Source organism: Psammomys obesus, unplaced genomic scaffold (assembly GCF_907164565.1).
Source record: "Psammomys obesus unplaced genomic scaffold, mPsaObe1.curated_primary_1811, whole genome shotgun sequence".
Taxonomy (NCBI): Eukaryota; Metazoa; Chordata; class Mammalia; order Rodentia; family Muridae; genus Psammomys; species Psammomys obesus.
The window spans coordinates 60030786-60054979 of record NW_026591086.1 but is presented as its reverse complement, the minus strand read 5'-3'; the positions used below and the strand labels follow the sequence as shown (position 1 = coordinate 60054979).

Below are 24194 nucleotides of genomic sequence, written 5' to 3'. Positions count from 1 at the left end.
ACCATCTACTCCTTAGTTTAGATTATTACAGCTTAAAATGCCACTTCACATTTCTTCATAACCTCTTGTGGGTGTGGCTTCCTTTTAGCTTAGCACAGACATTGCACCTGGGTGCCAGCTATGCTGTTCAGCTTGAAGAAGCTCCAAGGTTGTATAAGTGACCGTGGGCCCAGCCTCTGGAGCTGACTGAGAGCTGATTGAAAGCCAACAAAGACCGTTAGAGAAGACAATGTGTTTCTCTTCATCTCTGCCTGGTGGACCTTGTGTAGCTGAAGTGTATTTGGGAGGATGGTGTTCTCTGGTGACATTTACTGAAACCTGGGCCAAAGCTCAGCTTGGGAATCAGAATGCACTTACACCTCCGATCTCATCAGCTGATCCTGGGAGAGAGTGCTACCCATGTTGCCACGTATCTTGGTGTGCTTTCTGCTGCTGTGGTAAACGCCATTACCAAAAACAAAGTGGGGAGGAGGTTTGTGTAAACTCCACTGCAGAAGGGAGCTGAGCAGGAACTCAAGGCAGGCGCTTCAAGCAGAAACCGGGGAAGAGCCCAGCTTACTGGCTTGCACCCTCTGGATAGCTTTCTTCTTCTACCCAGGCCCATCTGCTAAGGATGGCACTGCCCGCAATGGGCTGGGCCCTCCTGCCTCAATTAGTAATCAAGAAAATGCTTCACAAGCATGACCACAGGCCAACCTGTTGGGAGCAACTCCTCAACTAAAGTTCCTCCTTCTCGGGTGTGTCTAGGTTTATGTCAGTTTGACAAGAAAATAATCAGGGTACCAGGCCACACCCTGAGTGTGGCCTGCCATGATCTAGAAACACAGGTGAGCCTTGCAGAGCCCCAACAGCCATAACCCAAGTATGAAATGAGAATAAAATGATAAAAAGTAATTTTATGTTTTGATTATCTTTTCCATTTCCATAAGTATTTTATGTTCATTCACTAATTCTATAAAAATCTAAAGAGTACCTGCTGTTTGCTTATCTGCTCTATTCCTCAGGGAGAGAAAATTCAAAAGAAAGCAAGGTGTGAACTTTAGAAGCTGACAGAAGTAAGAAAAGAACTCAAACAAAGAGGTTTGTGGAAACAGGAGCTAGAGAGATGGTTCAGCCATTTAGAGCATTTGTCTGTCTTGCAGAGACCCCAGTTCAGTTCCTAGTACCCACAACGAGGCTCACAACCATTGGTAATTCCAGATAGGATGCCTTCTTCTGCCCTTTGTGGGCTCAGATATGCACGAGGCAGGGCCCCCTGAGTCCTCTTTCCACCCAGTTGAAAAGCAGAGAAGGGGGCTTCTCGCAAATAGGGCTCTACAGAAAGGCTGTGTATTTAATGAATCTGAGCAAAGCAGGGCAGAGTGCTAAATGCCGTGAGTTCCAGTTCTCACCTGTAAAAAAGTTGAGTTAATTCTCATCCCTGTGCTTCTTAGGGAAATTCACTGTGATCATATATGTTAAACGGGTGTCATCATACCCAGCATGGCAGAAGTCTGCCTTTCCACCCAGGCAAGAATGGTGAATGGAGACCAACCTAGCCCTGACAGCCGCTCAGCACAGAGGCTGACTGTTGAGACAAATTGACTTAACAGTGACACACATCTCTAATCACAGTACTTGGGAGGCTAAGGCGGGGTGACAATGTGTTCAAGACCACTTACGCTGTACAGTAAAACCCTGCCTCAGAATCAAAACCAAACAAAAACAAATGGCCTTCACCGGAACAACCAACCTTCTGGCATGACAGTGTCCTTTAGCTCTGCTGACTTGTCCCTCATCATACATGGTCTGTCGTATTTTTGGTTTGAGTTCTATAGACAGTGTCATTGCTACCCACATTGCCTGTCCTGTGTCTCACATTCTTCTCATGGAGTGACTTAAAGGCTTCTGGAAGATTTCTTCTTCACAAAGCCTGTTGATTGCCATGCAGCATTTCAGCAATTTTATGCATGATTATAGACTGTCATATGACTTGTTCTAGGTACTCCGAATGTAGCAAGTGACTCAGCCTGATCTGTAATTTCCAGAGTGAACATGTACTCATTCAATAAATAAGTAAATAAAGGCAGAGGGGTGGGGAACAAGCTGCTTTGCTCTTTAGGGATGTCAATTTTCTGAAATAATTCTACCAAATAATACCTTGGCAGCTCAAAAAAAAAAAAAGGCTAATTAAAGATCTATCTCCAGCAGAGGAAGGAGAGATAGGGAAATGAACATATAACTGTGCTACATCTTAAGGACACTAGGCAGGGTGGTTCAGGAGGAAGTGCAAGGGCTGGTATTCACAACACCAAACACAGACAACACATGCAGGTCTCTGGTTATTTAAAACTGCCTCTGTAGGTAACTAATTGACCATATAGGCATAATAATGAAAAGCAAACAAAAGACATACAATATAAAAAGCAAAGCACTTTTTTCTCATTTTTATTGATCGTTGTAAATTGTCGATCTCAAAAAGATGGGTATGTTAGGGTGCACAATCTTCTATTCAATTGCGTGTTCTGGAGGCAGTGGGAAAGTGGTTTACTATCTTCAGCTAGCAGGAGAGGGAATGTCTAGCCAATACTCTTGTAAAACTCTATTTTTCTCTAGGGGTGATATGCAATCTGTCTCTATTTCTTGGGTGTATGTTTATGGATGGTCAAAAAGGAACTACAGTTGTGCACTATTTGGAGACAGGTAGCTTGATGTTGTTGTTGTTGTTGTTTCTTCAGAAATGTGGCCTCTGGTAGGTTCCCCATGCTCCAGTGGGCAGCCCTATGCCATGAGCAACTCTATACCATGGCCACCTCTACTTGAACTTAGTACATTATATATGTTTAAAAAAATAGGAGAAGGTGGAAAGATGGCAGCTAAGAGCACTGGTATTTGCAAACAAAGCTGATTGGGCAAAAGGGTGTATTATGTGACACAGAGTAGCTTCACAATGAGATGGTAGTTTGTTTTACATTTTGTTTTCTTGGGTGGGGAGGTTGCACGGGCTGAGGCAAATACGGAGGAACAGGGAAATGAGTGGGTTTGGAGTGTGTGATGTGAAATTTACAAAGAATCAATAAAATGTTTTTGATTGATTGATTGATTGATTGATTGATTGACTGATTTTAAAGGAAAGGGGACACAATAAGTAGAGAGAGGGACAGAGGAGCTCAGAGAGTTACAGCAGGGAGTAAGGAGTGGATATGACCAAGACGTGATCGTGTGGAAAACAGATGTCAAGGAACTAAGACTGCTGGTAAAATATGTATTGTGCTGACATTTCAAGCAATATTTCAGTATTTCTCCTTTGAGTGTAATTTGCTTATAGGTCTTATCTTTCATTAATTATTAGGCAAATGTTCTTGGGTTATACTTGTTGCTACTGGTCATGTTCTTGTTATTTGCATGTGAAGTTCTAATGCAACTGGAACCCAGGATCCCGGGGCTGCTTGGATTTAAATTCCCAAACAACTGCATGGCTTGAATCACAGTCACTCACCGTCTCTCCAGCCTCAGCCTGTTTATTTGGGTAGAGTCATTTGTCTTCACATCTGCAGTTCAGAACTTTCTAGCATATGCTTGTTCTTTGTTTTGTTTTGTTTTTATTGTATGTGTGTGGGTGTTTTCACCTGCATGCTTGTCTGTGGACCATATGCACGAAGTGCTCATGGAGGTCAGCAGAGGGAGTTGGATCTGCTGGGACTAAATTAAAAGATGGATGTGAACTGCCATGAGGGTGCAGGGGATTGAACCTGGGTCCTCTGGAAAAGCAGCAGTGTTTTTTTTTTTCTTTCTTTATTGATTCTTTGTGAATTTCACATCATGAACTCAAAACCTACTCACCTCCCCATCCCTCCATATCCACCCTCAGCCCTTGCAGCCTCCCCACCAAAGAAAATAAAATATAAAAATAAACATCTCATGTGGAAGCTACTCTGTGTCACAATGTGTCACCCTTTTGCCCAAACAGTTTTGCTTGCAAATGCCAGTGCTTTTAACTGCTATGCCATCTCTCCTCCCCACACCAGCACCTAGTTGTGGCTTACCAATTGACGCCATGTGTTAAACAGTTCTGCTTGTCTCCATGAGTCACATGCAGCGTGCTCGGCATTACAAGTCATTGCTTCCTAGTTGTAGTAACCAAAGAAGGCTTAAAGATTAAAAGTAACCTTAGCGTGATGCTGATTCATTCTGCAAATGCATCCCAAGCAGCAGCTATGCACACTGAATGTACAAAGTTGTGAAATCTATCCTCTTCGTCTTTTACAGTTTAGACTCATAGAAAATAAAATAAGTCAAGGTACATCGAACATTCCAAAGCCTAGGAAATAGTGACTATTTAGTCTCTCTCTCTCTCTCTCTCTCTCTCTCTCTCTCTCTCTGTGTGTGTGTGTGTGTGTGTGTGTGTGTGTGTGTGTTATACATATTTTAACTTTTATGCCTGGTGTTTATAAAAAATTCAGAATTTATAATATGGAAGTAACTAAGATCAAACCTCTTGACTCAACATCTAAAGCTCCCTTTCCACATTCTAAGAGACATCCCAAAGCTTCATAATGTGACACTATAATGGCATTCACCTTTATATGAATTATAACATGACTATTTTAGTCTTACTGCCACCTACATTAGTCACCTTTTAGAATTCCTTCTTTCCAAGCATAATGTCAACTGCATAAAAAGTTTACTTTAGAGAATCCTCTTCGTGAACACATGATCTGTCACACTCACTTTGGTATTAATCTCAGCTCATGGGTGCATGATAAATTCAAATCTAGCCAAATGAGGCGCCACCTTCCACCTATGTGATTAAGTAATTGCTTATTTCCAATTACTATATTTTATGTGGGAGCCATCCAGTAGAGTGCCTCATTACAATAATTGCACCATGCCTTCCCTGCAGAAAAGAGGCTCATCAAGCCCTATTCATCGGACCATGGTTTTGTTTCATGGTCTGATGTTCATGTGCCCACTTTCTCATTTCTTACTGATCTGCTAATACCTTCAAAAATGAAAGAAAAAATAAGGCATCCAGAATTTCCATATTAGAAGCAGGTTTATTGTCAACAGTTCAAATAAAAAAAGAACAAATTTTAGTCACTAAGTTAGTATTTGTGGTGTTTCCTTCTCAAGTAAATATCGGTCCCTTCATTCTGCTATCAATTGTCCCAAGAGGGAAGTGGCCATTGGTTCTTTGGGACTCGCCACTGCAACAGGGGGATCTAACATTCCCTAATGTGTTTGTGGCTGCTCCTGGGGGACTCCATTAATTGAGGTAATCTTCTGATTTATTGGAAGCCATGATGGAGCTCTGATTTGGGGTAACCATAAGTGCAAGATGTAAGTTCATCATGGTGGCTCTGATTGCTCAGAAAGTCCATAGGGTTTCAAGGTGCTTGTTCTGGCCTTCCATTACACATGCAGAACAAGCACACTGTTGGCTTGTTGCATGAGCATTTCAAAATGTATATATTTTCATATAATTATTAGGTTTTTTAGCAAGATTTGGGACAGGCAAAAATTTTTCATAGGTGTGAAAACCTCATCTGTCAAAAAAAAAAAAACAAGAAGACGGATTTGTTTGTTTCTTCCAGCATAGTTTAGAGAGCTCATTTCATTTTCCAAGAACATTTACAAACATAGCAAAATGTACTGAAAAGATCTGAACCCTATAGCTCTACCATTCAGAGTTCTAATGACAGTTGAAAATCCTGCATTTTTCATGATAGCAAACAACCTAATTTTTATTATTCTCAAATTTCTCACTTAATAGGATTGACATCAGAAATGGGAGAGGAAAGGGAACAGGACAGGAGCCTTCCACAGAGGGCCCCTGAATGACTCTACCCAGCAATGTATCAAAGCAGACGCTGAAACTCACAGCCAAACTTTGGGCAGAGTGCAGGGAATGTTATGAAAGAAGGGGGAGATAGAAAGACCTGGAGGGGACAGGAGCTCCACAAGGAGACCAACAGAACCAAAAGATATGGCCCAGGGGCGGGGCGGGGGACCCTGCAGAGAATGAAGCACCAACCAAAGACTATGCATGGAGAGGACCTAGACCCCCTCCTCGGATGTAGCTCATGGGCAGCCCAGTCTCCATGGGGTCCCCTAGGAAAGGTAGCAGGTGAACTTGGTTGCCTGCTCTTCGATCACCTCCCCCTGGCTATGCAGCCTTGCCAGACCACAGAGGAAGAGAATCCAAATAGTCCTTACGAGACCTGATATGTTAGGGTAGGACAGAAGACGAGGCGTGCCTACCCTATCAGTGGACTAGGGAAGGGGTATACGGGAGAAGATGGGTTTAGAATTTTATTAATTATTATTCTTGAGGCAGTTTCCTGTTAGTAGAATTTTAAGCAAGGAAACTATAGTTTTGGGTGCATATTTAGTAAACAAATAAAGATTTAAATTAACATTCCAAACATTCAACTCAGTAATTTACTTTGAAAATATATCACCAAGAAAATGCAAAGATAGCAAAAAATAATACTAAGAACTAAAGTGGATTAATAAAACAAGTATGGAAGAATCAACAAATAATAAGTAAAACAATAGCTAAGGTGATACATCTGCATTGTAATTCACCATGAAGAAAGTAAAAAGTCTTCTGGGAGGATAACAAATGTGTCTACTGAATATTTGAGTCTCTGTGTGAAAGGTCACAGGAGCAAAACAGAAAGCCTAGACTTTTAAAAAAAAAAATTATGTGGCAGGAGAGAGCTTAGCAGTTAAGGTCACTTGCTGTCCTTCTGATGACCTGAATTTGGTTCCCAGCACTCAAATCTTGTGGCTACAACCATTTGGAGCTCCAGCTCCAGAGGATCAGAACCCTCTTCTGGCATCTACAGGCAACTGCATGCACAATACAGACAAACTCACGTGTACAGAAAATAAAAATAAAATTTTAAAAGCAACATATACTAACACAACATAAAAACATACAATCCACAGTCCCCAAACACCGGTAGAGAAAGACAGGGGGTAATTACACATCTGTAATCCAAGCAGTTGGGTAGCCACGCCCGGAGTACAGGAGACCATGCTTTGAAACAAATGAAAGTGGGTGGAGTGAAACCATTAGCCCTGCGACTCCCATGCTGTTTTCATCTTTTAGAACCCAAACCAAGGTTATCCACAGAGCATGGGTGTTTGTGGGGGAAGAAGCATACTCTCCTGTGCTCTCTGAGAATGTGCACAGGAACTGAATGAAAACGAAACAGTCCAGGGTAGGAGTGATGAGGAAAACAGTAAATCCAAGGAAATTTTGAGAGACAGAAGGGCAGACAAGGGATAGGGTACAAAGCCAGGAAGTCCTAGGAAGAAAGGATTCATGTTGGTCACTGCATTGAAATAACAGCAGAAAACAAGAAGCTCTGGAGGTGAGAAACACTGAGCTGCTTGGTGAACCCGGGGCTGCATAAGAATGAACAAGCCAAACATGGAAATCAAACATCCTATAAGTCATAAGAAAAAAAAAATGAACAGAAAGCATGCCATAAAGCCATATCTTTAAATACTTTCGCCTGGGGCAAAGTGAGTTAAAAGATATTTAAAACCACATAAGGTTAAATTAACAGCACATAAAAGTTTAAAAAAGAAGTCAGAAGTGAGGTGCTGACTCAGGAAAGAATTATAAGTAAAAGCAATAATATAAAATAATTATAAATACTAGATTGTGTGTAGGCAAGATTGCTCTGAGGGTGCCATGTGGCTAAGTCTGGAGTGCTGGGTAACAGGATGGTTGTTACACTCACGGGCTTTCATGTGGTACCGGTACTCTGAAAGCAGCTTACCTGCTGAGCCATCTCCCCAGCTCCCAGGGATACATTTTAAAATCAAAAATAAATAAAAATAATGTCCACATTTTTATTCTAAGCATTCAGAGTGGATAATACACAGCAAGATACAGAATAAGCAACAAACACTGTAAATACAGAATATTTGAAGCAAATGTGGAAAGTGCATGCCATGTCTCTGGAAATATTGCCCAGGACAGGCCAGAAATATGATCTATACCACATATGTTATAAGACTTTAAACTTTAAAGGTGTTGTAACGTTTGTCTCCCTAAACAGCAAGTGACTTCTAAATTAATGAACATCAAATCATCATCAGAAACTTCAGCAACAATCCTTTAGATCAAAAGAAACTAGAGAACCACATAGGACTGCCAGGAAAGACTAGGAGACAGGCTTTTCTTTTTAATTCTCAGGAAAACTAAGTTTCTTGATGAAAGAGTCAGAAGAGCTGTTACCAAGATGTCACTACACAAAGCGCTGCGCAATAGTGCTCCGTGAGCTCTTCCCAAAGAAACGTGTGAAGACCACGCCTCTGAGAACCACGTCACCTGAAGGAGTCACTCAGACGCTAATGGAAGTACAAAGTGGCAGTGGGAGGCACACATGCAGAAGAGCTGAGACAACGCGAGGGTGGAGCTAAAGGAGAAATACTCCACAGCCGTGTGCCGTGATGGTCTGAGACAGACAGGAAGCAGAACTGCGCCTCCGCTCTTTCAGTGTCCTTGAGTCATCTTGGCTGTGGGACTGCGTATCTATCGTTGTTCTGAGATTATCTGTGAACTATGAAATAAAACTGATGAATAATTATGCAATAGTCAATTCTGCCATCCCTTAAATTCTTGGAAAATCAAGTCTTGAAATCAAAATAAAAAATATTGATGTAATATAGAAGACATAAATAAAACTTCTGTGTCCTGAATCTAAATTGAAACTATGAGAGTCAGCTCAGGTGAAGTCCCAGAGTGGTGGCCAGTACCCGTATCAATAAACATTACTGAAATCTAGATTATGTGAAAAAAAAAATCCCAATAAGTACATCAGGGCTGCTCGGAGAAAGTATTGATTTTGAGTAGGAAGTACACATAATTGTAGAGCATTTGTAATTGCTGTGAGCAAGAATCTGTGCCAACACCTGCTAGAGTCATGCCAAAAGAACTGATGGGCCAATAGGCAGTTGATCACCTGACATATTATAAGAGAATCAGCATTAGAGGAAGAAGGAAGAATCTGGAAGGAGTTGGAGAAGGGGAAAGAATGTAATTAAAATATATTGTATTAAATTATCAAGGAATAAATAATAACATTAAAAATAGCAATTGTAATGGATTAAAATCCATCAAGTTTGTCTTAAGCTTGAATGCTTAGGGATATTTTAAATAATTAGTCACATTTAAAAATTGTATCAAATTATTAACTATTAGTACCTGGTATGAAAATATCCATAATTATGAGCTCATCTTGCCTCTTTTCTATGAGGACTATACTGATAGTTAAAAACTAACCCAGGAGGGACAGCTCCCTATTAAAGAATCATTTCAATGAAATGCAGGATGACAACCTTGCAAATGGGATGAGTCTGTGCGATGAACATTAATGCTACTGACACCACAAAAAGAGAGACACGGACAGTATGTGCATCCTGGTGGCAGAGCAGGACACCAAAGATGGCTCTGACAGAGAGATGAAACCCCAACATAACTGCGAATCGACCACTGACTCACAGAAAACAGAGAAGGCGGAAGACCACCTGCCTTTTGCCCTCAGCAGAGCCCAAGCCAGGAACTGCAGGAGAAATGCCCCACCCTGACCTTTCTAAAAATCAACACGAGCCACCCATCCATTCCTTCTATTCTAGCCCAGATTACAGTACCTGTGCAGAAACCGTGCTGAGCTCTATGGCTTTTGAGTTCTGTGCTAAAGTGTACAATTGAAGAAACACCAGTCAGTGTGTGTGTGTGTGTGTGTTACTGGAAGCCGAACCTAAGATCTCATACAAGCTTTAACTCAAGATGTAAACATATCCTTGAAATCCAAAGTTTAAGATGTTAAAAAAAAATCTGTTTTACTTCAACACTTAAATTAAAATTTAGTGAATTTGTTTTTGTTTGCTAATTCAGTCAAAGAATTATAACTTTGTGATTCAAACATATTAGGTTTGCAAATAAAACTGTAAAACATAAAAATATTTTCAACTAACCATTTGTTTCTAGTGCAAGCTCTATCCAAATGGGTCCTCTCTAGCTCTTATTTTCTGCATATTTGCTGCAACCTGTATTCAGCTGTTACTGACTCCTTTCACGGTTGTGATTTGCAACTTAAGGTCTGGAATTACACGTTTTGAAACGGCTCTGTGTAGCCCTTATTTCAGGTGACTAGCAGTATCATTTGATGCCAGAAGAGGGCACTGCAGCAGTGATGCTCTGAGTTCTTTGTGAGAGGCACAATCTAGTATCTGTTCTAAAGGGAAAATTATAAAGCTTTATGAACACAGCCAAGCAACAAAAAACAATTGATATATACAGACCTTTATTTTCTGTGAAAAGAAATGCTTAAATATAAATAGAAAGATACCTAGCATAACAAAAGCCCATCTTTCATTTCCTAGTAATGCTTAATTTGTAGGTTTTATGTAAAAACAGAAAACATCCTACTAGTTCTGTTGTTATAGAACCATCGTCAAGAACAACTTTGAACACATGAGCACTACATTGCTTTAATCAACTCAAGTTTACTGTAGTAGATAGCATCCCAAATATGCAGATGTGTGTTTGTTACCAGCTGCTTTGCTAAAGGGCAGTTCACGGTGATTGGGTTCCGGTTGCTGCCTTGTGCAAAAGACAAGTAAGGAATACTGTTAGCTTTGAGCATCATGGTGTCTGCCTTCCTTGCCCACAGTATGCCACTGGGGACCCTCCTGTAGCCTGGCCCTGACTTCTGACTCCTGACCGCATGTTTTAGTGGCCAGAGCAGACCCCTCCCCTGACAGGCCCTTCAAAGAGATTATAAAATCCTCCCAGTGTCACTTCTTTAGGAGTGACAGATCTAGGAAAGTAAATACCCTTTATATACTCCCATGAAATACCTTCTAAATGAATGCCATTCACTCTAGTCTCTATGAACATGTGATTAATTTTCCTAAGAGTTCTAGTCAATTCAAAAACTATTCGGTTTTTCATTACAAAAAGATAAAATTGTCATGGATGCAGGTAGAAAAGTCAGTGTGCTCAATGATCCTACACTTCATTTCAGATTTTCTGTGCAACATGAAAACTACATTAGCACCATGATGTTGCCTCAGTGGTAGGTGGTGATAGCAAGGACCAGTCTGTGGGGTTAGAGTGATGACTAGGTGAGTGCAAGCATGGGGACCTGAGTCCAGATCTTTGCTGCCCACACAGAACATTGGGTGTGGCAGGAAGGATCTGTGAGCCCAGCGCTGGGATACAGAGAACAGAGGACCCTGAGCTTACTGGCCAGCCCTCTAGCCAGTCAGTGAGCTCCAGGTTCAGCGGGAGATTCCATTGCAAAACCAAAGTGGAGAGTGATAAAGGAAGAGCCTCTGACCTCCACATGAGCTCACACAGAAGAAAAGAGGGTTTGTAGCTTGGTCCCTTTACAACCTTGGCCATATGGACAGCTTGGTTCACATGATAGTGCTTATTGATGGGCTGGTTTGTAAATGCGAGCTCATATGTTCTCGCCTGGCCTACCTTACTGAGCTGTTCAGTCTCAGAGGTCAAGAACCTACCTTCTATCAATCTTTGGTTGTCAGTTACTGATACATGTGCCAAGTGGTTAGATAAGATAATTTACTGGTGATAGACAGTGCCTCACTCTCCTATCATTGTCTTCCGCTCTCAGTTCTCAGGAACCTAACCTGATTCTCTCTCTCTCTTCCTTCCCCCCCCCCCTCCTGCTTGCTTTCTCTCTGTCTCCTTTTCTCTGGAATCACTTTTATCATCATCACGTAGAGGCAAACATTGACCATTTCTTCCTGTCGTCTACCCCCATGCCTGAAAAATAAAACACCTCCTGGACCCATGTTAAGATTAGTATTAGATCACAGGCCAAGAGCATGCAGCACCATAGTGTAAATTAGAAAACATTTCACTAAGTGATGATGGATATATGTTCCAAGTGCTAACTTCAACATCAAGTCCTCTGGGGACTTGAGGACTTCTTCAGATGCCTGACAGCATGACTACAGCCATGTACACACCATGTGCCATGCCGTAGCTGAGGCTGCTTTACAGTCTGTGCAGAGACACAGGTATCTCTACACATCTGTCACGATAAAGTGCAGATAAATAAAACTAGGAAACCCTCAATGGTTATGTTAAGTGAATTAAGCCACACTCAGAAAACAAATGCCAGTTTTGTCATATGTGCAGTAGCAATGAAACTGAAAGGGGGATCATAAGATGGGAGGAGGAGATATTAAGAGAAAGGTAAATGAGACATAGAGGTCAAAAGGGGAAAGAGAACCAGTGTTTGAATAATGACTTCTGTCTCGTGAATTGTAAACATAACATTCCTTTACAACCCAAAGCTAAAGTGGTCCTTACACCTTTCAGCTCCGCAAGTCTGTTTTCAGCATCAGGGCGAGGAACCTTCTGGAAAAGGAAGCTGCAGTGACAAAAATCTTAAGGTAACAGCAATAAACTCGAAGCATGCTTTATCACCTGTGGGATTACATTAAGGGAAAGAGAGAGTTTTCTCAATGAATTTATTTCCTGGAAAATAATATTTACTTTCTGCTTATGTATAGGGATGTGTGTCAAAGATATAGCTAATTTTTGTCTAGACAGCATACTATTTAACTGTCGTAATATGCCATGTTTGTTATTTAATGTATTTAAATATCTATACCTAAAAGCATTTATAAAAAGAGTGAAAAGAGATGATCATTATTCTTGACTGTCTATATTTTTGTGGTAACCAAAGGAAAAAATCTGAAGGAATCATAGCAAAAGTGAAAGTCTTTAAAAATAATTATGATTTCTTCATCTATTACTAAGGATCTTTAAAGATTTGAAGGCCCTGCTGGAATGTCCGTGCACCCTGTGCAGGCAGTGCCCAGGGAGGCCAGAAGAGGTGTCAGATCCCCTGGGACGGGAGTTACAGCTGGTTGTGAGCCTCCCTGTGGGTGATGGGAACTGAACCTCGGTCCTTTCCAGAGTAACAAGAGCTCTTAACTGCTCACACGTCTCTCCAACCCCACATAACAACCTTCAAATAGTCATGAAAGCATTAGTGTTACGGTCTACAATATGCCTTGAAATGAAGTGCCAATAAGGAAATCAATATGACCATGTAAGTGGAAGGAATCAGGCCCTTCTACAGAGTCCATTACTGGGATGATCGTGAAAGCTTCTTTCTGTAATGTATATTATTATGTCTTGGGAAGTCATGACGAGTAAATACAGCTAAGTATATTCAAGGTGAGAAACTATTAACTTTATAACAGTACCTGAAACTTGTGAGAGAGAAAAAAAGTTCTGTCTCATGAGGACACACTCCACTGTGTTCTCTCCCCATGGATGACAGGCACAAAGTCATGTGGGTATCGTGGTAGCTTTTTGAGGTAGGAATAAATATTCCTGGGCTTAAGTTTTCTCAATCTAATTAGATAACCACTCAGGGTCTCATGAAAAGAGGCAGCCTGAGTCCTAAAGTGGCTGATGTTTGGACTAGGTGTTCAATCATCTCATGTTCTCTCTGGGAATATGCCATGAGGCTGGTTTGGGCTGCTCATAACGTCAGAGATACTTGGTCAAGCTGTATCTACACCAGCAAGTTCACAGCAGAGATCAGCAGAAATGCTGACACACTTACCAGAAAAGAAGCATCCATAAAATGAAGAACAACCACTTTGAGTCTAGTTCAGACCCTTCCTACCATTTCTCCCTTGTTAAGACCTTTAGCGAGTCTGCTTGGGGTTCAACATGAGCATGTCCATGCTCAGATATTCAACTTCATTTCTTTGATGGAGCTACGCTGTGAGCCAGCTGTGTCTAGTTAATGCCTGGGTACCAAACAGCAAGCCAGGATCAAGGTTCCAGTGACTGACTCTGCCCTTAATGCCCAGCAAGCAAGCCACGCCAGAGCACCTGCTGAATTGCTCTGTACCAAGTATATCTCAGTACTTCAGGGCTGAAAAGGGATGGAGCTATAAGGAAGGAGCCGTAGGCCTCACATCCTTTACATCTTGTTGTGGTTAATGTTGCTGTCAACGTCATAGGATCTAGAATCACCTAGGAGACACACCTCTGGGCAGGCCTCTAAGTTCTAGATTAGAATAACTGAGGCAGAAGACCCACCTACGAGCCGCACACTTCCATGGGCGGGTCCTGGACTGTATGAAAGGAGAAAGCTGGCTGGCCACCGCATACGTCACTCCCTGCTTGCTGGCTGCAGGTGACTGTGCCTAGCTCCCTCCAGCCGTGGCCACTGCGACTTACCTGGCATGATGCACTAGGCTCTGCGATGTGAAAAGTGCTACTGTGTACACTGGTACTGATTCTCCCTTCTATCCAGTGCCGCCATTTCCCTTTCCCAGGCAATGAGGCAGGAGGCAGCCTCTGGGAGTCCTGGTGTACACTGATCTGGTATATAGTCCTGAGGCAGCCAAACAAAAACTGCTTTTCCAAGAGAGTCCTGTGGGCCAATACTCTATTATTTGTCTGGGTGACAAATGTTTCAAAGCCTCCCAGGAAATTTTCATTTACTGTTAGGCCTTGCAAAAACATCATGTCATAAGGTATATGTGAACATGTCATTTGAATCTAAAAACAAAAAACAAAAACAAAAAAACACACTTTCTTTAACAATGAAAAGTGACTTAATGGGTACACAGTGTCACAAAAATGAATGAATTAGATGGATAGATATAAATCATATTTTCACAAAATTCTATTCAGTCACATACACAAATAATGCTGCAAGGGGGGAATTTAACTTTTTTTTAAATAAGAAGTTTTGTTTGAAAACATGTATGATGTGAGGAAAAAAAAATCCTTAAACTGTCAGGAAATATGGACCCTCCTCAACCTTTCCTGACAGTTGTATAATTTGGGAATGGCAAAAGCCAATACTATTTTACTGCATCCCAGAAAAACATAACATGAAAGGGCCTTGGCTGTATGTCATCTTCTGAATTTCAGGAAATAAGCAGCTTCAGCTTGAAAATGACAAGACTTTTAGCGAAAATTTGACATTTACAAAAAGCTTTTATCTTTTTTGTTCTATAAAAACGTCTTGCCTCTCTGAGCACCTGAGAGCAGAGGTCCTGTAGTATGAAGACAACGGTTCGCTCCAGTCCTTGCCAACCTGCGGCTCTCACAATCAGACCCTATAAAAAGTCTTCTTTGGCAGCATGCATCTGCAATCCAAGTGCTGAAAAAACAGGCTCATCTCCAGACCTTGCTGGCAATCTACCCAGAACCAGTCAGAGGAGTCCGGGATTAGAGACTCTCTCAAAAAGGATAGTGCCAAATGACTGGGGAAAACAGCAGACATCAGTCTCTATCCGTCACATGCGCACACTTGCACATAAACCCATATGTACATGTATCTACACATACACCACGCCACACATACGCACACTCATGCAAACAAAGGAAGAAAGGAAGGGGATTGGAATAGCTAGAGGGCAGTGATCAGGAGCTTAGTTGGTAGCTTGAGGTATTCTGGTCATTCCAGTAAATTTTTACTGGAGGCTTTTTCTGCATCTATTGAGATGAACATATGACATGTGTCTTCAAGTCCATTGACGTGGTCTTTTACATTATTGATGTGTGTATGTTGAGCCACCCTTGCCCTTCTGTGATAAAGCCAGCTTGGTCACGGGGATAGTCTTTTTGATGTATGTTTTCATTCAGTTTACAAGTATATTATTGAGGATTTTTTTACTCTATGTACATCAGGAATATTGCCCAGTTGTTTTCTGTGTTGTGTTTTGTCTAATTTGGGTGCTCCTTCTGTTTCTTTTCTTTTAATAAGAAGAATTAGCCATGGATATTCTTTGAAATTCTGGTAGAACCATGTCATGAATCTATCTGATCCTGGTCTTCCTTTAGTTGGAAAACTTTTTATTACTCTTTCAAACTCTTCCTTAGTTGTGTCTTTTTAGAGATGGTGATCTCTTTTTTGTTTAATTTGAGTGGTTTGGATGAAATTTGTTTCTTTCTCTTAGGTGAACTAACTTAATGGAGTTAAGGCTTTTAAAGTAGTCCCTTATAATATTTTTAATTTCTATGATGTCTGCTGTAATGTTTCCCTTTTACATTTCTGATTTTATTAATTTGGCCCCGCTCTTTCTTCTGGCTCATTGGAAAGGGTCTGTCAATCTAAAAGAACAGACTCACTGACTCTTTGTGTTAATTTTTTTTGTTTCTATTTTTATTAGCTTCTGCTCTGATTTTTATTATTTATTGCCATCTATGGGATTGGGGTTTGACTTGTTCTTGTGTTTCCAAATTTTTGAGTAGCATCATTAAGTCATTTTTTTTGTGCTCTTTCTGAACATTTAATGTAGGCACTTAGAGCTGTAAATCTCCCTTAGAGGGCTGCTTTTAATGTGTCCCAGAGGCTATGTTGTTCTGTGTTTTCATGACCGGAGAGGCTGTGCTGCAGTCCATAGTGTAGATAAATGAGTTTAAGGAAAGAGCCTGGAGCTACGATTGGAGACTCTGACTTAAGTGTAGCAACCTCTCCTTCTTAACCATGTTAAGAATTTTGGTGGAGGATCTGGGCTTGCAGCTCTGATGATCAAAGTGCTACTGTGGCTGCAGTTCTCCTTGGACCTACATCTCAAAATATGTTCTGACCTGGATGCTGCCATTCAGCTACCCTGAAGGTCACTATCTTCCAAATTCCTGTGACCTTTCTCAGCATCAGAGAGGCAGAAATATGGGCATGTGTTTTCAAAGTGCTACTTCCTCTGCTGAGGCTTGTTCTAATTCAAGCAAAAATGGACTCCATTCCCAAAGAACATCAACAAATACAGAAATATCACACACCAAAATCATTAAACTGTACATTATTCCAAACGTTCTGTCCTTTTGTGGATTGCCACGAGTGCCTCATTAACCAAGACAGTATCTTTATAAGCTTGGCAAGTGATCAGCTCACATATTTATACCCTGATATTTGATTAATGGTACTATGAGCTTTATGGTAATAATTATTACCGAGAGTCTAAGGAATACTCTGCAGTCTCCTTAGCTAGAGCTAAGATGAAGTCTGCAAAGGATGGTATGTAGCACTGCCTTTGTTCCTGGTTGTCATTTTAAGGGCATCATTTATGTTTTTAAATATTTTATTTTGTGTTATCTGGGTGCTTTACCTACATGAAGTTTGTGCATCGTGTGTGTGCCTGGTACCATGGAGGCCAGAAGAAGGTCTGGGATCCCCTGGAACTGGTTGTAAGCCATCATGAGAAGCCAGACATTGAACCCAGGTCCTGTGAAGGAACACCAAGTTTTCATAACAACTGAGCCCCCTCTCCAGCCCCCTAACATAGAGTTTTTCTCCTCAGAGTTCTCCTTAATTACCCATCCTTGAAGGATTTCGGTGGCATCTTCTGCATTCCATGGAATTGTAGTTTCTTTGCTTTTTCCTATTCAGCAATTTTGCTTTTCAAAGCATCATCTTTTGTTGTTGTCACTGTCTTGATTTTTTTGTTTGTTTTTCAAGACAAGATTTCTCTGTGTACCCTTGGCTGTCCTGAAACTTGCTGTGTAAGCCAGGCTGACTGGCCTTGAACTCAGAAATCCACCTGCCTCTAGCTCCCGGGTGCTGGGATTAAAGGCTTATGCTACCACCTCCCAACTCAATCCACAAATTTGGATGAGGTCATGTTTTTCCTTTCTAAGCTCCAGGACCATTCTAGGTAGTGTATACAGAGAGGAAGTGAGTGTGTGACTGATCCAACCCAGTCACCCACCCCCAATCTTTGTACCTTCAATCACTCCTTAACAGTGGGGTCAGCCAAGGCAGAGGATGACCCAAAATGACCCTGGAAATGAGAAGACAGAGACAGAAATCCTTGAAGCACTCAGTTTGGGTCAATCTCCTGAGACAGAAATAATTATTTTATGGGCAACACTTGGCAAGAATAAGCCAAAGTTTTAAGAAAACAGTGTTGGGAATTAATGACATAAACATTTATCTTTGTGATCCTATTAAGGCTGCCTACTTCTGATATTGCCTTAGCATTTCTGGACATTAGTCTTACAAACTGACTATAAGACACTATTTGTAGATAAAGAGACTGAGGACACAGATGTGAATTAAGTCAGTCCTCATTCAGAAAGGCAAATGGAATAGACATCAGAAGAGGGAGAAAACAGGGAACAGAACAGGAGCCTACCACAGAGGGCCTTTGAAAGACTCTATCCAGCAAGGTATCAAAGCAGATGCTGAGACTCATAGCCAAATTTTGGGCAGAGTGCAGGGAATCTTATAAAAGAAAGGGCATATAAAAAGACCTAGAGGGGGCAGGAGCTCTACAAGGAGAGCAACAGACCAAAACATCTGGGCACATGGGTCTTTTCTGAAACTGATACTCCAACCAAGGGCCATGCATGGAGATAACCTAGAACCCCTGCAAAGATAGAGTCCATGGCAGCTCAGTCTCCAAGTGGGTACCCTAATAAGGGGAACAGAGACTGTCTCTGACATGAACTCAGTGACTGGCTCTTTGATCACCTCCCCTTGAGGAGGGAGCAGACTTACCAGGCCAAGAGGAAGACAATGCAGCCAGTCCTGATGAGACCTGATAGACTAGAGTCAGAGGGAAGGAGAGGAGGGAGGATCTCCCCTATCAGTGGACTGGGGGAGTGGCAAGGGAGGAGAAGAGGGAGGGAGGGTGAGATTGGGAGGAGATGAGGGCGGGGGCTATAGCCGGAATACAAAGTGAATAAACTTTAATAAAAAAAGAACACTGAAAAAAAAATCATTAAAGTCATTTAACACATTTAAAACAAGAATAAAATGTAAGTATTATGTATGTTTGTATAAAACAAAAAAAGCAAAGATTTCAAAGTGATACATACAGTTTTTTTTTCCTTTGGCAGTCACATGGCTTTTACTTCGAAATCAGTCACTACAGTCAAAAATAAAGTGGAAAATTCCAGAAATAAGCAATTTTTAAATTATATATTATTTTTCATTCCTGTTGTTCTGAGTAATATGATAGACTTTCTTGCTGTCCTGCTCCATCCTGCCTGGACATGAATGGGCTCTTTGTCAGTATGTCCATGCTGTAGATGCCCCCTGCCCATCAGTCACTTCATATACATTGCAGCTGGTTATCGGATTGGTGATCTCATTATTACTCTCTTATCATTTTACTATTAGCCCCAAACCATAAGGGCCATGCATGACACAAAGGAGGCAGCAGGGCATAAAACACAGAAGCAGGTAAAGTCAGGGATTATGGTAACCAACACTGCTGAGCATGCAGAAAAAGAGAACAAATTGTATACACACATATGTCTTTTCCCCTCAAGAATTTACTAGGCCTCTAGGAATTTACTCTCCTATGGAAAAGGAGGTTCCTCACAAATGAGTGTATTCTATAACAAATCAAAGATTAAATGATGTATAGCACTATATTTTTCCTCTAATAAAAATATCTGGTGCTAAAATATGCTGTATTTGGGGCCAAGGGGTAGCTCAGTGACTGAGAGCTGCTCCAAAGGATGCAGGCTTGTCTCCAGAATCCATGCTGGTGGCCCCTCCAGAGGATCTGAGGCTGCACACATATGAAACACACACACACACTCACATAAAAATAAATTTTACAAAAAAAAAAAAAACAAAGAGAGAAAATATGCCATTTTTTATGCATAGAAGTATGTTAGTAATTAGCACCAAAAATGTAGATGGGGTAATGCCCTGGTTTGTGACAGTCTTTAAGAAAGTTAACTGACTTTTTCACAATGAGTTCAGGGACATGTTCCATAGTTGTAGGATTCTGTAGAAACAAAGACAAAATTAAATTAAAAATAAGTAAAGAGGGTAGTTCTTATTTATAGCAATATTCTCTTAATTTTGCTGTGAACTTAAATCTGTTGTAGAATGTCTTCCAATAAAATAATCATTTTTAATTAAAGACTGACTGTACTTAAAAAGAAGAATGCATTCTAGAAATATTTTATTAGATAGTATCTTACCTTTGGTCCCCAAAATACAGTATTTTTCTTCTGAGTCTGTCTGACATGTAGCTATTGCAAGTGCGGAAATGACTGTCACAGCGCTGGATCTAAGAGATGATCAGAGCACTGTGAGTCTGTGAGTCAAGGTCACTGTGATTAGCTCTTGCACTGGTTACTTTCCTCATAAATACACAGGGACAGAGAGCAGTATAAATAGCATAGCAAACTCAGACTTTTAAGGTGTCTTTATTTCTAACTCTCACACTTGGAAACAATCAAATGTCAATGCGCATGTGAATGGATAAACAAACCATGAGGACCCCACCAGTGAGATGGCTCAGTTGTCAAAAGCCAGGCCCAGAACCTAGGTAGGAGTGAACGGAGTCCTGAAGGCTGCCTTCTGACTTCACACATGCTCTGTGATGCCAACACTCACAAAACCACAAACACTGTGCATACAAACACACATGATAATAACAATAAATAAACTAAAACAAATTTTAAGATAAAATAAAACAAACTGTAGTATATCTTAGCAATGGAATGTCATTTACTACTAAAAAAACAAAGACCTTTACAAGACATGAAGGAAGTATAAGTGTACATTATTTGGGGAAGAAGTTGCTCTGCAAAGACTGAAATGATTCTCACAGGATAATTCCAGCCATGCAACATCTAAGGAAGAGCAGAGCCTGGCCACCAGAGGTTATCTTGATAGGGTGTTGCTTTAACTGTTTTATCTCTGGAGTATAAAGTAATAATACAGAAAATATAAATTCATGTTATATAATGTTTTCATATTTTTATTTTTTTTAAATTACAAAAAGTTCAGGTTTCATCAGGACTGGTTGTATTGTCCTCCTCTGTGGCCTGGCAAGGCTACACCCACTAGGGGGAGATGATCAGAGAGCCTGCCACTGAGTTCATGCCAGAGACAGCCCCTAACTAGGGGAGGGACATAGGGGGAGAAGAGGGAGGAAGGGTGGGATCGGGAGGAGATGAGATAGGGCCACAGCCGGGGTACAAATTGAATAAATTGTAAAAATGGTAATAATAATTTTAAAAAGAGATAAAAATGTCCTGGGCTTGCTCAGTGCCTAAGAGTGCTTGCTTGCAAGTATAAGTTCAAATTCTGAGCTATAACTATCCAGGCACAGCTTAACATGCTTATAACCAAAGTGTTGGAGATGCAGAGACAGGTGCACTGGCCAAAGAGCCCAGCCCAAATGGGTGTCAGTGAAGGATTTCATTACTTTTATTGAAATGTCTTTCTTTACGCTCATTAACTTTTAGTGAAAGGTCTGGCCTCAAGGCAGCAGAGCAGCCAGCGACAGAGGACATCTCAGCACTCTTAGACCCGTATGCACCGTGCACCACACACACCAGCAAGTGAAGTTACGTCATTGCACTATAAAACCCATGTTTGTGGGTCAGTAGTTGGGCTAAAAATTGAACCCTAATGAGTAGTTTGGGGCCCATACAAACTGGCCTCCAATGGGGCCACCAAGCATAGGGTTTTCCCATGAGTTGACTTTCTTTTTTTGTTTGTTTATGGCACATTTGTAAAATAAAGACATTGAAGGTTTCTTTTCAACCTTCAGTGCAGCATTGATTGAGCATGTATTTTCATATCTATCTGTAAAAACACTTTTGTGAATAATGCAGAAATAAGAAGACCTAAGCTACTGCTATTAAGGAGTGATATCCTTCCAACCAAGACAGGGCTGAATTAACGAGCGGGAGTACTCACTCCAATAAAAATGCAGCTTTTCCCTCACCTCAGCAAGAGCCCATCACCGGGGGCTTCCCCATTATCATCTGCTCTTGTCTCCACCTCAGATGGTCACTTGGTCACCCCAATGCTGTCAGGTAAGAGCCGTTTCCAGGAAATGCCCATTTCCTCTTTTCTTGCCCCCTAAGCCACTCATGAGTTTATGTAATTGCCACGGGAGGACTGTTTTCTCGTCTGATGATGAAGTCACATCACATTAACCAACATCTGAAAATACTTTAAAGTATATTACCTTTTGGAGCTCAGAATTTGAGTAAAGCCACTCCACTTCAGTGCTCTGTGAAGCCACTTTGAGATTGCTTGGGTGATAGTTACATTTACTGCAGATGTTCTCGTGTAATCTAACTTTTCTATAATGAGTGAAAATAATTTGAAGACTCCTAGGCCTCTTTTTCATTACAGAATGGACGGGCTTTTCCCACACCCTTGTTCTGGAACATTAAGAAAGAAGACAAGGAAACAAAGAAAGGAGCAGAGGACCCCTGCTACTCTGTCTATAAACAACTAGTAGTGTTTAAAGGCTAATAAAACTCCAAAGAGCTCCCTTGTACCCATCATCTGTGGGCCAATTTAAAAATATTTTTGATGGAGGAATGTCAAGAAAAATAGAGACAATTTCTTATGACACAATTCTCTGCTCCTAGAAAAGATTATATATGTGGCTCTCATGTAAGGGGCAATTGAAATTCCACACCACAGAGGCAATGTGGGAAGGGGGGAATCAATCTTTCATATGTTTTTTTCAAAGGCTTGGCAAGAAACCAGGGGTAATATTTTTGCAACTGGGAATGTGTGTTTGCTGAGGAATATTCCCACATTTGAGCCATCATCAGGGGTCCTCATCTTGTTTTACTTTCAAAGGTAGAGAGGGCATAACATTAACCCCAACTGGGAAAAGGAAAATGCCTCTCTGTAATTCTCCCCCGGGGAACAGGAATAAAGAGATTACATATGCCTGCATAATGGACGTTCTCCTCACTCACACAAGACAAAAGACTTCATTATTTTTCACTAGGCAGAGCCTTGTGCCTCTCACTTCCAGAAGCCACGCAGGCAGGCTTGGGTTTTTTGTTGTTTATATTAAGCCACTAAATGGACTTTCTAAGAAAGTCCTTATTTGCACAGATTTCCACCAGTTTGCATAGAAACTCACATAGCCCTCTCAGACTTTTCACTAGGAAAAGAAGCAGGGAAGATACTGGAGACCTCGGCACCTCTACTCTGTCTAGTGTTTCCTCAAAAAAAAAAAAAAAAAATGGAGACTGTGCCTAAAGCCTAAAATGATTTCTCAACATGAGAAGAGCTTTTTCAGTGAGCCCAACAAACACACAAAGATTAGTGAAAACTTAAAATGGCAAATGATAGCTCGTCATTTGAGAACATCTATCGCTATTGAAATTTGTCAGGTTGGGGGCAAACACCCTGTACCCCTGAATCCTTTGCTTGCCAGCAGATTCTGGCAAGATGAGATACACGGGGAGTCAGTTCCCAGTGATGTGCTCACTCTCAGGCCGAGAGACTGAAATGAGGTCAGCTCTTGGGGGGTCTCAACTTCATATCCACTTTCATGTTCTTCCACCAGTTTGCAGACAACACAGATAAAAACAAATTTTGTACTTATGAGAAGCAACATCTGGGGTGTCGTTTTTCTTATTCTTGTTTGGTATCTTATCTGCTCTAGGTGTGCAGCCTATTTACCTGAAGTGATGCAGTATTCCAACTTGAAATAAAGATAAGATTATAACTCCATTAAAAGTGCCTATAAAGACATTCTATTTTACTTATGATGACTTTCATTCTTCACAAGTATGAATGGGTCAAACAAATTAAAATATTTGATATTTGCAGCATTTCAGGGTTCATTCATCAAATATTTATGGAGCACTTTCATTGTTCAAGGCCTAAAACATAATACTCAACAACTTTAAACACAACCTTGCTTGCCCTCTTGGAGCATTGAGAGTGTGGTGTATGTATAGATCTAAATAATCAAAGAGAAAGGCATGAGAGAATGGAATCCCTTCCGGCAAAAGAAGAGATCAGAAAAAGTAAGATCAGGAGGAGGTCAACAAGCCTTTGGAAGTCACATTGAGTTTCTGAGTTAATCTTTTTCTGAAGAACAATAGGAAGCTGAAAGGTTAAAGGCAGCAAAAAACAGCTGTGTTAGATACCTGTTTGCTGCATAAAAAATTATTCCAGACTGGTGAGAAATCATAGCATAATTGATTTTCTAGCTGGGCCTCTGACAAGCCTGTATGCTCTTGGAGTGATGGAACATTCTCTTCCCGAGTCATTCACATGATTGCATATAGGAGTCAGACCCTCACAAGGTGTTAGGTAAATTGAGATTCTTCCAGAGCCCCTGGGTGATGGTTTGTCTAGACTGGTTGTCAACTTAATGAGACTTAGAATCACATAGAAAACAAACTTATATCTGTGAAGACAGTTTTAGGGAGCATT

General features: G+C 40.9%; 1 protein-coding gene across 1 annotated transcript in view; it reads left to right on the top strand.

Annotated features, from left to right (window-relative positions):
• Nalcn (sodium leak channel, non-selective) overlaps positions 1-24194 on the top strand; it is a 273950-nt gene that overhangs the window by 183017 nt on the left and 66739 nt on the right. Inside the window, exon 20 of the mRNA XM_055609597.1 lies at positions 12356-12429. Within this exon, the coding sequence (XP_055465572.1) occupies positions 12356-12429 (74 nt within the window). The remainder of the gene's footprint in view (positions 1-12355; positions 12430-24194) is intronic.